The 13,883-nt window shown below is 36.5% G+C and overlaps 1 protein-coding gene across 1 annotated transcript in view; it reads left to right on the forward strand.

The window, feature by feature from the left end:
• Positions 1-13,883, forward strand: part of MGAT4B (alpha-1,3-mannosyl-glycoprotein 4-beta-N-acetylglucosaminyltransferase B) — a 115,837-nt gene that overhangs the window by 76,939 nt on the left and 25,015 nt on the right. The window contains exons 4-8 of the mRNA XM_026686389.2: positions 1,051-1,184; positions 6,410-6,456; positions 10,572-10,685; positions 11,311-11,386; positions 13,462-13,576. Coding sequence (XP_026542174.2) covers positions 1,051-1,184; positions 6,410-6,456; positions 10,572-10,685; positions 11,311-11,386; positions 13,462-13,576 — 486 coding nt within the window. The remainder of the gene's footprint in view (positions 1-1,050; positions 1,185-6,409; positions 6,457-10,571; positions 10,686-11,310; positions 11,387-13,461; positions 13,577-13,883) is intronic.

Consider the following 13,883-nt stretch of genomic DNA (forward strand, 5'->3'; position numbering starts at 1 on the left):
TTACTGATGCTAAAAGCTATAAGTAAGTATATATGTAATGCTTAAAGAAAATTTTGCATAACAATCCTAGTTATCCAAGTCAGTGTTCTCTATAATTGGTATTACCAAGGAAAAAAATATTGATAGAAAACAAATGTGAATGTAGTCCTATTACACAAATCCATTTATCATTCTGAGGATTGGGTATAGCAAAGTTTTAAAATCCTTGGTTTAAGTTTCTATATGAACTTAGAGTCCTTGGAGTAAGGCAACTGATCAATTCAAATAAATACTATGATATGTAACTTGTAGTTTAAGACTCTCTCTCTCTCTCTCTCTCTCTCTCTGTGTGTGTGTGTGTGTGTGTGTGTGTAAAATATCCCAGACAATTATGCTTTATTCTGCAGATGTTTTTAAAAACCTATGGTTTACCATGTGTGTAAACACAAGCTATATCATTCAGATTGTGAATTTATTTAGTATTGTAGCATTGTGGAATCAATTATATATATTATAATATTATTAACCCTTTCTTTTCCTCTCCACTCTTCTCCTCCCCTCCCTTCTCTTTTCGGTATCTCTTCACCTTGCTTTATCCCCAACCAATCTTGTTTTCATCCTTTTCTTCCCTCCCCAGTGAGCTGCTTAATTCTTACCCAATGCTAACTCAGTATTTTTAAGGACAGTGCTTTGTTAAGTAACTCATAATTGCTTGGTTATTGCATTATCAACCAGCCTAACAGAACATAAATGAAAAGTGTGCCACAACAGGGTGATACTGCAGAACTTAACATTTTGAAATACTGGTATAAAATATAAGATTTTCTTCTTGGGGTTTTTTCTTTGTTTTTTTTTTAAAAAAACACTGTTTTTTTAAAAAAGAAATTTTCCTTGCAACTGCTGTGATGATTGACATAGAATGTCCTTATTTATTAGTTCATACCCAAGAATATAGGTCAACTGACAGAACTGAGAATTGAACTCCTTTTTGAAAGTGGTGTGAGACAGTGAGAAAGTGTTTGGTTGCTGGCAAGACAATTTCACATCTGCTTTGTTTTTACTCCTTTACAGTATCAGTAGTCATGGGGATCCCCAGCGTCAAAAGGGAGGTCCACTCATATTTGACAGATACCCTGAACTCCTTGATCTCTGAGCTCAACCAGCAGGAGAAAGAAGATTCTGTCATTGTCGTCATGATTGCTGAGGTAACGTGAGTGATCCTTTAGCTTTTGAATCTGTTTTTCATAGCTCTATATCTTCATTTTGTGTGCTTGACAGAAATCTGGCACTGAACTGGGAAGCCACAGATAGTCATAAGACAGTAGGATGATTTTCACATGGTTATGAGCCAACTTTCCCTTTGGCACAGAGAAAGAAGTCTAACTTCAGGTTGCTGTCCGACAAGGATCATCAGCCATATCCTGTCAATGGGTCCCAGTAGACTGTTTCAAATGTGAAACAATGCTTGGGCGTATTCAGCTGTGGAAGGTCAATATGTTAGCAGAAGGCTGTTTACTGCCTTACCAACATTTGTATATGTCCTTTTAATCTCAGTTGCATTGGGTTGGTTCATGTTTGTTCTTAGAGAGTTCGCGGGAATTGTTTACTGAAATGCTATCTCCAAAAGAGCCTTGGTGATATTCTCTTAGGATTTATTGCAAAAAAAAATAAGATAATAATAGAACTGAGAACTGAGCTGAAAGCGAGGCATGTGCTTTTTCTAAATGAATGCCTTTAATCAAAACAGATTTTGAACTTTAGAATTAGCATGACCATAACACATTAATAAACAATGGCTGCAGTTATCTTACGATTTAAATCAGGGGTGGGATTCAACTGCTGTTACTACGGGTTTGGTACTTACGTTTTGTGCACATGTGTAATACAACAAAAGCTATGCCTCCCAGACAGCTGATAAGTGCTGTGCATGGGTGCGCAGTGTTTGAAAAAAGCCTTTTTTAACTGATTTTTCAGCCTCAGCTGTGCTACGCAAAGCAGCTGAGATTGAAAAAGCAGGAAATAAAGGTCAGGTAAGAGCCCAGGTGGGCAGGTAGGCCAAACAGCAGCAGACACAGAAACAAGTTCTGCTGCTCTTCAGAGCTACCGGTTCTACAGAGCCGGGCAGAACTGGTAGCATCCCACCCTGATTTAAATGCATGTGTATATGCATGTTTTCTTACTGTGTTCCCACTGTGGTTATTTATCCCCAGTTTGAAATACAATTGTTTTCTTTTAAAAAATCTTTAAAGCAACAGAACCTCTTGCATTCTGCTATTGTAAAAAGAAAAACTAATTTTAATGCTCACTTTCAGTTTTTATTTCCAACATTTTTTGTTAGGATGTGATTGTCGTGTTTAATATTTTGCTCCACACAGTTAAGGGAAAAATGCTCTCTGTATAGAAAGGAAAAAAAATATTCTTAGTATAAAGTTATGTGACCTCTAATTTGGACAATAAATTCAAGCATATAAAGAAGGTTTGGGAGAAACCATCACAACTGTTGTGGCTCAGTTAGATAGTAGTGACAATAGGGACAGCTGGACTTTGAGCACAATTTTAGATGTGTAGCCCAAGTGAACTCACTGGCGCAGCCATTTTGATTTTGTCAGCCTTACTCCCAATATGTGTATATCAGGGACACAACAGGGGCAATAGGTTTAGGCTCATTGGCTCAGAACGTTCAATGAAAGCCAGCTGGCTGACTCTGGGCCAGTCACTCTCTCTCAGCTCAACCCACCTTTCAGGATTGTTGTTGTGGGGAAAATAGGAGGAGGAAGGAATATTATGTATGTTTGCCACCTTCAGTTACTTCTGAAGTAATAAAGGTGGGATAAAAATCTCATAAATAAATTTGTACTACTACTGAACTGTAATAATCACTGAATAATTGCAATAGCTTGCAGGAGTCAGCACCTCTCCACAGGTCTGTCACAAAACATCCAAACCTTAAATACATACCTTTCTCTCGTTGACTAGCAAGCAGAATTTCAGTGCAGGAGATATAATATTTTCTCTTTGGCTAATCTTTTATCATAGGAGAAGATAAAGGGAATTAAGAGAAGAAGTAGCTATACTTTTAGTTAATTCATATGTTAGATTATACAGATGACAATGTGAACTTTACCATTAACAAAAAGCCTTACTGTAATGGTATGTGGGAATCACCTTGGGAAACAGGGAGAAGAGAAGCAGCCAAGGGAACAATCAGATAAAAGCCATCTTAGCGTGCAGCAGGAATGGAGATGGGCCAAGTAGCTCATAAGGAACTCTCCATAGTTTCTTAGGTCATGGATCCCAAAACCCCAATCTGTACTCTGGCAATGGGCTGCGCCATGCCAGAAACCAGGCTGCACAAACAAGCAAAGCCCCATCCACAGGATACAGGCAGCATGTGAAACCATGCCCAGTCTGCGGAAAAACCTCTCCACAGAACCAGTCCTTGGTGCCCAAAAAGTTGGGGGTCTCTGTCTTAGGCCATAAAGGGGACATGGGGAGAAATGAACTTTCAGCCAGCCAGGATTCTCTTTTGAAGCAACTGTACAATTAAGTGGAATTAGCTAATGTGGCCATGCTTCCTGTCTTGTCTATTTCACAAGGTTGACATTTACCTTGCCAGTAAACATAGAACAACTTAATCATGCTTAACCTCCATTAAGGATGTTTATAGAGTCAGTAGTGGAAAAAAGTGCACTATAAAAATACTTGAATAGTTCTTTAGTCAAGCTGCTGCTTTATTGCTTTATTGCTGTTATTATCAGCCAGGAGAATAGAGGAAGATTTGGGGTTGATCTATAGTTGCCCTGGCACCTGACATTTTATGATTTTTTTGGTATTTTTAAAAATTCATTTTACTATATGCTACATCAACGATTATTAAAATAATGCAAAACAATGTACAAACATTTAGCTAAATTCAGGTAGTATATTACAAAATAAAGAGAATGGGAAAATCCAAAAGATACATTCCCCATTTTCCATCCATGAGGTCCGCTACTCAGACTCATGTTAAGATAGTGTATTTGTAGACGAAATGCATGAAGGAAATGCTGGACTGTACCAGCTTTGAACAATCAAAAGCTTCGCTTCTGATTCAATAGCACATAGGATCCTAGTGTAGAAGAAAACAGAAAAACCAAAAAGAAATACCAAGTTTTTTATTAGTAAAGCCAGATAAAACTGTTGGGCATTGCACTAAGTAAAAAGTGAGTTTAGGTATATTGCTTAGAGGAAGGAATTCTCTTAGCTAGAATTCCCTAATCCCAGCCACTTCCAGATGCATGGTTTAAGTCCCATAATTCTCAGTAATAGCTGAGGAATTCTGGGAGTTGAGTGCACAGGTTGTGCTCTAACTGTAGAGTACCTGTTTAGGTGATAGGAAGTTCTCTTCTTTTGTAATAAGACTATCCTGCTTGGCTGAATACATATTTTAAAAAGTAATAGTTATGCAGATCCAATAAACATGCAAATAATCTTATTCATTCCAGCCTAGCACTCTCAATTCCAATCCTAAAATCCTGAAAACTCATATTTTATATATGAGTAGAAGTCCATTGCCATTTTTGCACCTCCATAAAATACCAAAAAACAACTATTAGTATGTAAAACTCTCTACTACAGAAACCAAAATCTTATCTCTCAACAACTGTGAATATATGCCTAACCACTGAGAATGGAACCACAGGTAACAAGGAACTGTAGTATTTCGTTTTTAGATGAACAGTACTAACTGCTGAGATTCCTTTGCCAAATCTGACACTTTAAAAAAACAACAACCCTAATTATTACATTACAGCTACACTGTCTACAAAACCACTGATATTCCAGCAGAGGGTATATAAGTTATCTAGTTCCACCTGAATTGCAGCATTTATTTATTTTTCATAATTATATAGCCACAAACAAGTAATTCTAGTTATCAGCTACATAAGGTGATGACTTGTAATTTGTGTTTGTATTTTAAAGAGATAAATAGTAGCCTACACATGATTTCTGACTGTGTCTGCTCTTCTCATCGGCAGTTCCAATACTGCCTTGATATAGTTTGGTTTAGTGGTTAAAGCACAGGGTTAAAAATCAGGAGATTGTGAGTTCTAGTCCTGCCCTAGGGATGAGAGCCTGCTGTGTGACATTGGGCCAATCACTCTTTCCCAGTCCACATTGTCAGACTCCGGTGACAAACTCAGTGAATTCCTGTCACAACCAATAGATCAATATCCGGTTGATCTGAAAAAAGTGCTAGGAAGAGAGAAAAATTAGAAACTCTTTGGCTGTAAGTGGGTGCTTGCAACAACATTGTCAAGGCTACATGGGTTTGGGAGCAATATTAACTCAATTGTATTATAAAACATTGAGTCTGCTGGTGGAAAGCAGGATAATGAGACTCAACTGCTGCTGCCTGTCCCATTTTTCTCCCTTAGTTTGATATTTTATTTTGAGAATTTAATTTTGAGTGCTGCTGACATGCCAAACAGACTGTTTGCTTTCTGCCCCAGACCCTGAATGCTTAAGCATCTGGGAAGAATAAACTGCAGCAGATTTTCAGTATTTTTGGAGTTCTGTGTTTGTTTGCTGTTACTCACAAGTCAGCTTCTATCTCTCTATCTACAAGGGACTTTGCCATAAAGGGATTCTGCTTAAGGCCATGTTGCATTGTTGCTCATGCTTTTTTGTTTGAAAAATTCCTGGAATGTAAGGAAATTAAGAAGCCAAGAGAGCAAACAAATGGATCATCAAACAAATTAATCCTGCGTTCTCATTCAACACTTTAATGCTCAGGCTCAAATTATCCTACTTTGGACACACTATGTGAAATCTTAGCACTCAGGAGAAGGCTCAAATACTAGGAAAGGTGGAAGGAAAGGTGAGACAATAGCCAGCAGCAAGGTGCACTGTTGAAAATGCTGAAGGATAGATCCTTACAGAGAATATAGTCACTAAGACTTAACAATGATGTGATGGCATGTAAACTCATCATATCATGTAGGGGTTCATAGGTCATTAATCTGTTGCTTATTACTAAATACCTTAAAATATAGTGTGAATTGGTATTATAGTGAGGAACTACTTTGCATTAGCTTTCCTCAGAGTGTGATATCCATCTGTATTAATAGATTGGGATGAAAGATAGATTGGGATGGTTGCCTTCTATATTAATGCAAACTGAAATTTCTTAAAGTTGATATATGTTATATTGCCTTTGTTAATTACTACAATTGGTGATATGTTTGACCCCAGAACTTTGCTCATGTAATAGCCTAGCAAACATTTTCATTCTTGCTTTAACTGGATTTAAAATGAAATATACAAAGTAGCACTTCCAAAGAAATTTTGGCATGGCAGAATTGATTATTTTAGATACAATATCAATACATCAGTGACTTCTTAACCTGTGTTTGTTTATTGTCTTTTGTTATTGAAATTTTTCTTACAGACAGATCCACAATACACCACAGGAGTTGCAGAAAATATCAGAAGCTTGTAAGTATTCTTCTGCAATTTCATTGTATGGGATTTTCTTTATTTGATAGAATATGCTTCAATATTGTACATTGTGTTATTGGTTTATTTTAATAATTTGGACTGAATTGAATGACTTTTGCATGGTCTGTTTAAGACCAGTTGCTAGTTTTCATCAGTCATGGAACAATCCAGTTATCTTTTCCCTGCTGCTGCATTACTTTTTGTCAGGAAACATTATTAGGAAAAGTAAGATGTCTTTTTATGCTGGTTACAGGCTATATACCGAGTGCTGCTAACTTAGATTTACATGAGCCTGAGGCAAACTATGTTTTATATGTATATCACAGCATGAAAGGCAGATAGTAGTCAACAGTCCTGAACTCAGAGTGAATTAATGTTTTCTGTAAAGTTCATTTCAATTCTGGTTGACATCAATATCTCTTCCCTGATGCCATATCCTCCATTAGATCATATTATTTCTCCTGTCCTCCTATCATATCTGCATCTCTGGTTTCTCCTGAGTTCCTCATTGATTTAACAGTTAATTTCTCTCTTGGTGTATTTTTTTCCAGTGTCATAGTTTCTTCATTTGACCAGGTATTTTTAAAGTGATTTGGAAGGTGACACTGGTGGATTATTTTAATTATTAGCAGAGTTGAAAAGGATGATGGGCAGGAATTAGCTGCAGATACCAGAGGACAGGAAGATTAGAAGATAATGGCAATAGAAGAGTCCCTGACTTCATTACTACTATTCCATTCTGCAAGTTGTCTATTAATAGCAGTAGCTAAGATCAGAACTTGAGGAGGATAGTGGAGAGAGTTGAGATGACCTAGCTCCAGTTCTGCATTGTGGTCAGAGATTTAATAACTGAGATGGGAGCATGGTGGTTTCAATATAGAAGAACCCACCACTTGTGTTTTGCGGTGTAATTCCTGATTGTTCTCTCTGTATCGTTTTGCTTCTTGGCACAGCATTACCAAGAAAATGGAAGAACAAGTGACAGTTGTGGCTAGAAGGGCCATTGCACAATTTCATATTTATGCAACAGTTGTTCCCATTCTTAGATAAGGGGAAACTACTCACAGTCAGTCACATCCTGGACACCTCCCTGTTAGATTACTGCAATGTACTATACATGGGGCTATTCTTGAAGAATATCCTGAAATTCAGCTGTTGGAAAAATGTGGCAGTATAAGCAGTTGCATGCGTTTCTGGTAGAGCACTTCTTGTTTCTGTTTTATGAGCTGTATTAGTTAGCAGTTTGTTTCTGGGTCCAATTGTAGGTGCCAGTGTTGACTTTTAAAGCCCTTTGTGTCATGGGACTGGGTTATTTGGCAGACTGCCTTTTCCTGGTTTTATCTGCTTGTCCTTCCAGATCCATCAGGGAGGTCACATTAAGGGGTTTGTCGCCTAGAGACCTTCATTTGGTGGATCCTAGATAGTAGGCCTTTTCTTCAGTAGCATCCATGTTGTGGAATCTTCTCCCTCCTGAGATGAGGTTGGCCTTGTCACTGTTGAGCTTCCAGACGTCCCTCAAGATTTAGTTATGCTAACAGGCCTGGAGACCCCATCGGACAGATGAACTGGCATTGTTATTTTTAACATATCATTGTCTATTATCTATTTTAGTTTAGTTTTTACTTTATAATGTATTTATTAATTGATTTAGCTCTGTTGTACACCACCCAGATTTGCCATTTGCTAGATGGATGGCCATATAAATTGGTTTAATAAATACATAAAACATAGACAATTTATATGTAATAGACACTGATGGATGTGATGGTCTAAGGAAATAACTCTCTCTTAAGTACTTTTGATTAATAGTAAAAATGACCTTGAGTCACTTAACTCCTGATAACATCATGTATGTAATTTACCTGGTAACAGTAGAGAAATAGTTCTGTTTCTCCCTCTTTGCGTGATCCTAGTCTAACGTGTAACCACCTTATTTCTGGTGGTCTCCTATTCATTATTAACAAGAACCAAAACTAGTTAGTTTTCAAATCCAGATAATATTGGGGTGATGCTACTACCTGCTGAGGTTAAGCACCTCAAACTTTTCCTTTGATTAACTTACCAATTTGCTTTTTCTCCCCCCTGTAAAATTGCTTGCTTTATCTTCTTTAAATTTAATAGGCTGAAGTGCACTGGAAGGGGAAACACGAGTCTTAGATGACACAGAGAGGAAAAAGAAATTGCTGTGCAGCAAGAAAACAATATTAGCAATAAGAAGTCACAGATCAAATATTGCAGAGGAAAATTAATTTAAACAAGAATATCAGCAGGAAATAGGAGGGTTGTACTTTTTAATTAGGCTAAATGTAGACAGCCTATTCTTTGTCTCTCAGCAATAGTGCTCATTTGTCAAATTAGATATTTAAGACATTAAAAAAGTCACAGACCCCTTGAGAGTTCAAGGGGTTATTATTATATTGATGTAATTCTATGAACTTACCTGAACCAAGATATATTTGGTTTTGTTTGCCATTTTTATTGAAATGTGATGTTCTCTAATTAATAAATGTTCATATTTTATATCCTTATATCCTACACAATTATGAAAACTTAAAGAGCATTAGTTGTTTAGATATTCCTTCTTCCATTACCATCCTTTTCCAACCAATATGACCAAGGTACCAAATGCCTGAGTTATGCTAGGATTTTTTTTAATTAAAAAGGTATCTCCATACTTTGGGATCCAAAAGATTTTTTTTATAAAGTACTCAAAAGCTATCCAGTTTAGATCTGTATCCTTGACTATACTTATCACTAGCTTTCTTCATTTCCCAGATTAACATGTGCATATTAGACATGGTGCTCAAGTTTGAGCACAAATGCAAAAAAGTGGAATTTGTGTCATGATGTTACCATGCATATATCATCATTTTAATATAATTTTAGTTTGCAGCAAGCACCTATGATTGTAGACTATTGGTTTTTCCAAACTGATGTGTTAGAAACTAACTATTACTGAATGGTAATCTAATCTGAAGGGGACATTATTGCTGCCTATAGTTAATAAACGTTTGTTTATTGGCAAAATATTAAGATGAAAGTTTCCAAATACACGCTTGGGTTTATAGGTGGGTACAAGATCAAAGACTGAAGACTACATTTAGGCTACCAGACAGTAAGTAGGGATTGACTGTACTGTGAGGTAAGGAAAAAAAAGGCCAAATAGACAAAATAAAGAAGAAATACACCTAAATATTTAACCTGGTCTCTGTAATCTGTTTGGAATTCAATTTTAATTATCATTTCATGAGAAATGTCTAGAAGGATGGGAATTGCAGTACAACACAGTTGGAGTATGCAAAGTTGGTTTCTCAGTCTGATTTAGTTGAGAAGGTAGGAATTGAATGCTTTCTGAGCTAAAAACACTGTGATAATCCTTTTGAGCTTTTCCAGAAAAACATATTTAGTAAGGTTAAGCTCATCACCAGTTTTTCTTTTGAGTGGGTATTCCTGAAGAAAAAATAACAGTGTACATGTATAAGAGGTTAATCAGAGTTGCCATAGTCTTGAATGACTGTGCTTTCTTTTCCTTGATTTAACCATTTGTTCTTTCTCTATACTGTAAATCATGTTTTCCTTGCATTTATTCAGTAAAGATTTAACACAATGAATAAGCTATTAAGTGATGACCTAATCTTACAATTTAGTTTCTTGTATAATGATCAGGGTAATGGGTATATAATCTGCAGAGGTTATCATTAAAAATAATCCTAGAGCAGCTTCAGAAACAACAAGCTTTCAAACACACCAGTGTGCAAAGAGGCATGAATATCATTGAAGAATCTAACATCTGCTTCCATCTGGCTTGATAAACTTCAGCAGCTAAAAACTGAAGGTCAGTGGATCAAGAAAGCTACAGTTGAGAAGAGCAAGCAGGAAGGGCTTTTTTAAAAAGGACATAAATATCCTTATTTATGTGTTTTTTTTTTCCAACTTAAAATAGGGCTTCAAAGCTTAGCATCTCCTATCGCACCTTTGTTCAAATCAAAGTTGTTAATATTTCCTGGGGATATGTCTTAGGTTTTAGGCTGTTAGTCATTACCATGGTTAAATTCCATTTTCCTTTTTACAGAAGATAACAATTGTTTGCCTTACCTCTTCCTCTTTCTCAGATTCCCCAGTGAAATACATTCTGGTCTTTTAGAGGTTATTTCACCTTCTCCACACTTCTACCCAGATTTTTCCCGGCTGCGAGAATCTTTCGGTGACCCTAAAGAAAGAGTCAGGTAATTGCAGGCAATTTGATTTGAAGTAATACGCTAGGCTAGCAAGGCTTGTTATATTTTATTACATAGCTTTGTAATGGGTATTTAAACTTGTTTAGAAGAAAGCATATGGCATTCAGAAAAAGTGTAATAAATAATCTTTGGGTGCTTGCTAGTATGTATGTTTCTTCCACTTTAAAAAAAACCTTCATGTACCCAAATAAATTATTCTAATGTTATGTGAATATTTGTTTCTGTGATTTTACCTAACTCCAGTGGAACATATAATATCATCAAATTGCATCTGATGTTATGAATATAACTGGGTTTGCTTGACAGGTTTTGGAGGTACAGATGATTAAGCTTAGCATAGTACAGATATTTAATTCTTTGCTCCTACCACAATCCCACTGTTGATGCAATATATCTCCATCGCTTACTGGGGGGAAGCAATGGGAGCAATGGGAATGTCAATTGAATTCAAAGTAATGTTATAGCTCTGGGCTTACAATAAAACTACCGTAGAAGTCTTCATATTTGACTAAAATCTTGTGGCTGATTTTGCCAGATGTAGCTGATATCTACCCAGAAAATACCTCTGGCCTCCCAACAAAATAACAGTAATTTGTTTTGTGTGCTGTTGTAGGTGGAGAACTAAACAGAACTTAGATTACTGCTTTTTAATGATGTATGCACAATCCAAAGGCATATATTATGTTCAGGTAAGTTTTATGATGCTCAAAGGATATGTTTCATGTCTGCATCCGGTTTTTTTTCCAAGTAAGAAATATTGTGCCTCAAACCCAGAACAGGCAACCTAGATTCTGCCATATTTTTTTAAAAAATGTAGCTCCCCTCGATCCAGCTTCAAAACAACTGGCAAAGGTTTGTGAGAAATTAATTCAAAAACTTTAGAAGGCAATATTTGCTCAATCTCTTGGATAAAAGTCCATTCATTGGAGCAAGGGTTATTGTACCTTGTGGTGTAAAGAGGAAAAAGCAGCTTTAAAGAACCAACTTTGGGGGATTCGCTCTTTCCAAACCCTTCAACAGCTACGTGGATAATTGTTGGGTGAGCAGGGCCAGAATTATTGGAGGTCCACACAGAGTCTCTCTCTTTCTCCTTGTATCAGGAGCCCTGAATAAAGGTCACTCTTGCACTGACGCTAATAGCAGCAGAGAAACTGGTTTTGACAGGGATCTTTTTGTAGAGGAAATGAAAGTCTTTTCTGATAATCCTTCTCAGAGTAATTATGGAGTAGAAAGACTTCAAGTTTAGCTCCTTGATTGTACCTCTGATCAATACTGCTGCTTTCCTGCTGCTAATAGTGGGAAATTTCATTTTCTAGCTTCTGCCTCTGGACTAGAACATGGGGAACCAATGAGATAGTGGTCCCTCACTGTGTCTCTAAGAACACTTTCAGCTGGCAGATTAGTTATATGGTTTAAATAGTGCTATTAGTTCCTTTATTTCATTTGCCCCTAGTAGATATTACTTCAGGCCTGATAATTTTGATTTCAACATTGATTTGGCTTCCTTGGGAACATCTAGAGCTTTCCTTGCCATCTGGCTTCTATTGGCCTCATGAAATTTACTCGCTGTAATATAAGTTTGGCTTTTTTTTTTTTTTACCTTTGAAAGACTATAGTAGAATGGCAGAATGAAATATTATGTTTAGAAACCAAGCGTATCAACACTGATGCTATGGGAATTAATTTAAGAAGTTTTTAGACACAATCATGAAGTTTTAGATATGTTGGTAAATACCGTTATGCGTAGAATATGTAGCCAACATCACATATATAAACCCAAATGAATAATTCTGATCACTTTTTAAAAAGCTAGACTGATGGACACTGACTGAGTTTCAGAAGAATGCTATATTTTCCACAATAGCATATCCAACATACTTATCTCCAATAGCACACATCCATAGAGCATGTACTGATAAGGGTATGAATTGTAGTCTTCTCCATTCTTCACATACAGTCATGCCAGGCAAGGTTTTTCATATTTTTATTTTTATAAGATCTGTATAAAATCAAAATCAAAATCTAAGCTTAGCAGAAAAAATGAAACTTACATTTGAAGGAGCGACATATGAAACGAATGACATATCAAAGGAGTGACTCATATCTATTACAACTAGGATATGCTCAAGGTAACAGTCTTCACCACAAAGATATGTGGGCATTAATCATGACAGCTGTAACCATAAAGTTGGCATAAATAAACATAAAGAACAAAAAGGCTCAACCATTAGGAAGACAGCCAAAAACTGAGAACATGTACCTGCTAACCACAGAAGTGAGAAGGCACTCAACCGAAATAGCAAAGTATTAAATGGTATTAATAAAACACAAAGCAGGATCATAAAGCTGTGGTAATTTGATCTGCAACAATACCATAGATAAGGAGACACCAAAGTAAAGGCAAGCAACTAATCAGTCGTGCTCATCAGAAAGTGGATCATGAATCAAGGCTAGGGCTTCCTCCCAATAATGGCCTGCTGATCAGTATGCTGCTATTGATGACAAAACATGCTTTCAGATAATAGATTTTAAAAAATAATTTAATGGTTACAAAGTGTCCTGTCTGGGATTTTTCATATTGGGATTTTTCAACATGGAGCTATTTTCCTTCATCCCTTGAAAATAAACACTGCTAAAGAGCCCATCTTTAGCCAGAGGTATCTTTCCTGTCTCCACTTTTTAGAAAGCTTTTCTTCAGTGGCATACAAGTTCTCAGTTCAAGATCTGTCTCTTATGCAGCTATACATTTCCCTCTCTTATGCAGCTAGAAGATGATATTGTAGCCAAGCCAAACTATCTCAGCACAATGAAGAACTTTGCTTTGCAGCAACCTTCTGAAGAATGGATGATCTTGGAGTTTTCCCAGCTTGGTTTTATCGGTAAACTCATTTCCCATGTCTGGCTGTAGCTTGGAGTGTTGTTTTGGGTTAATGCAAGGCACTGTATTGCTCCTATAATAGTGGAAAGAATATTTCTCTAGCCCAGCTTGCTAAGGCAAGAAAAGACCATGAATGCTTTCAATTGTGTGACTTTGGGTAAAAATGAAATACAGAGTAGCATCTACTACACTGGTCCTTTCTCAGAACATACAGGAATACAGTAAGACTAACATCTCTAATTTACCTTTGCTTTTTATGTGTGACAAATCTTTTATTGATGATTTATTAAATACTGTAGAAAAGCTTT

The sequence above is a fragment of the Notechis scutatus genome, chromosome 2 (genome assembly GCF_049901735.1).
Source record: "Notechis scutatus isolate UNSWTSFEM ecotype Mainland chromosome 2, rNotScu1.2, whole genome shotgun sequence".
NCBI classification, from domain to species: domain Eukaryota; kingdom Metazoa; phylum Chordata; class Lepidosauria; order Squamata; family Elapidae; genus Notechis; species Notechis scutatus.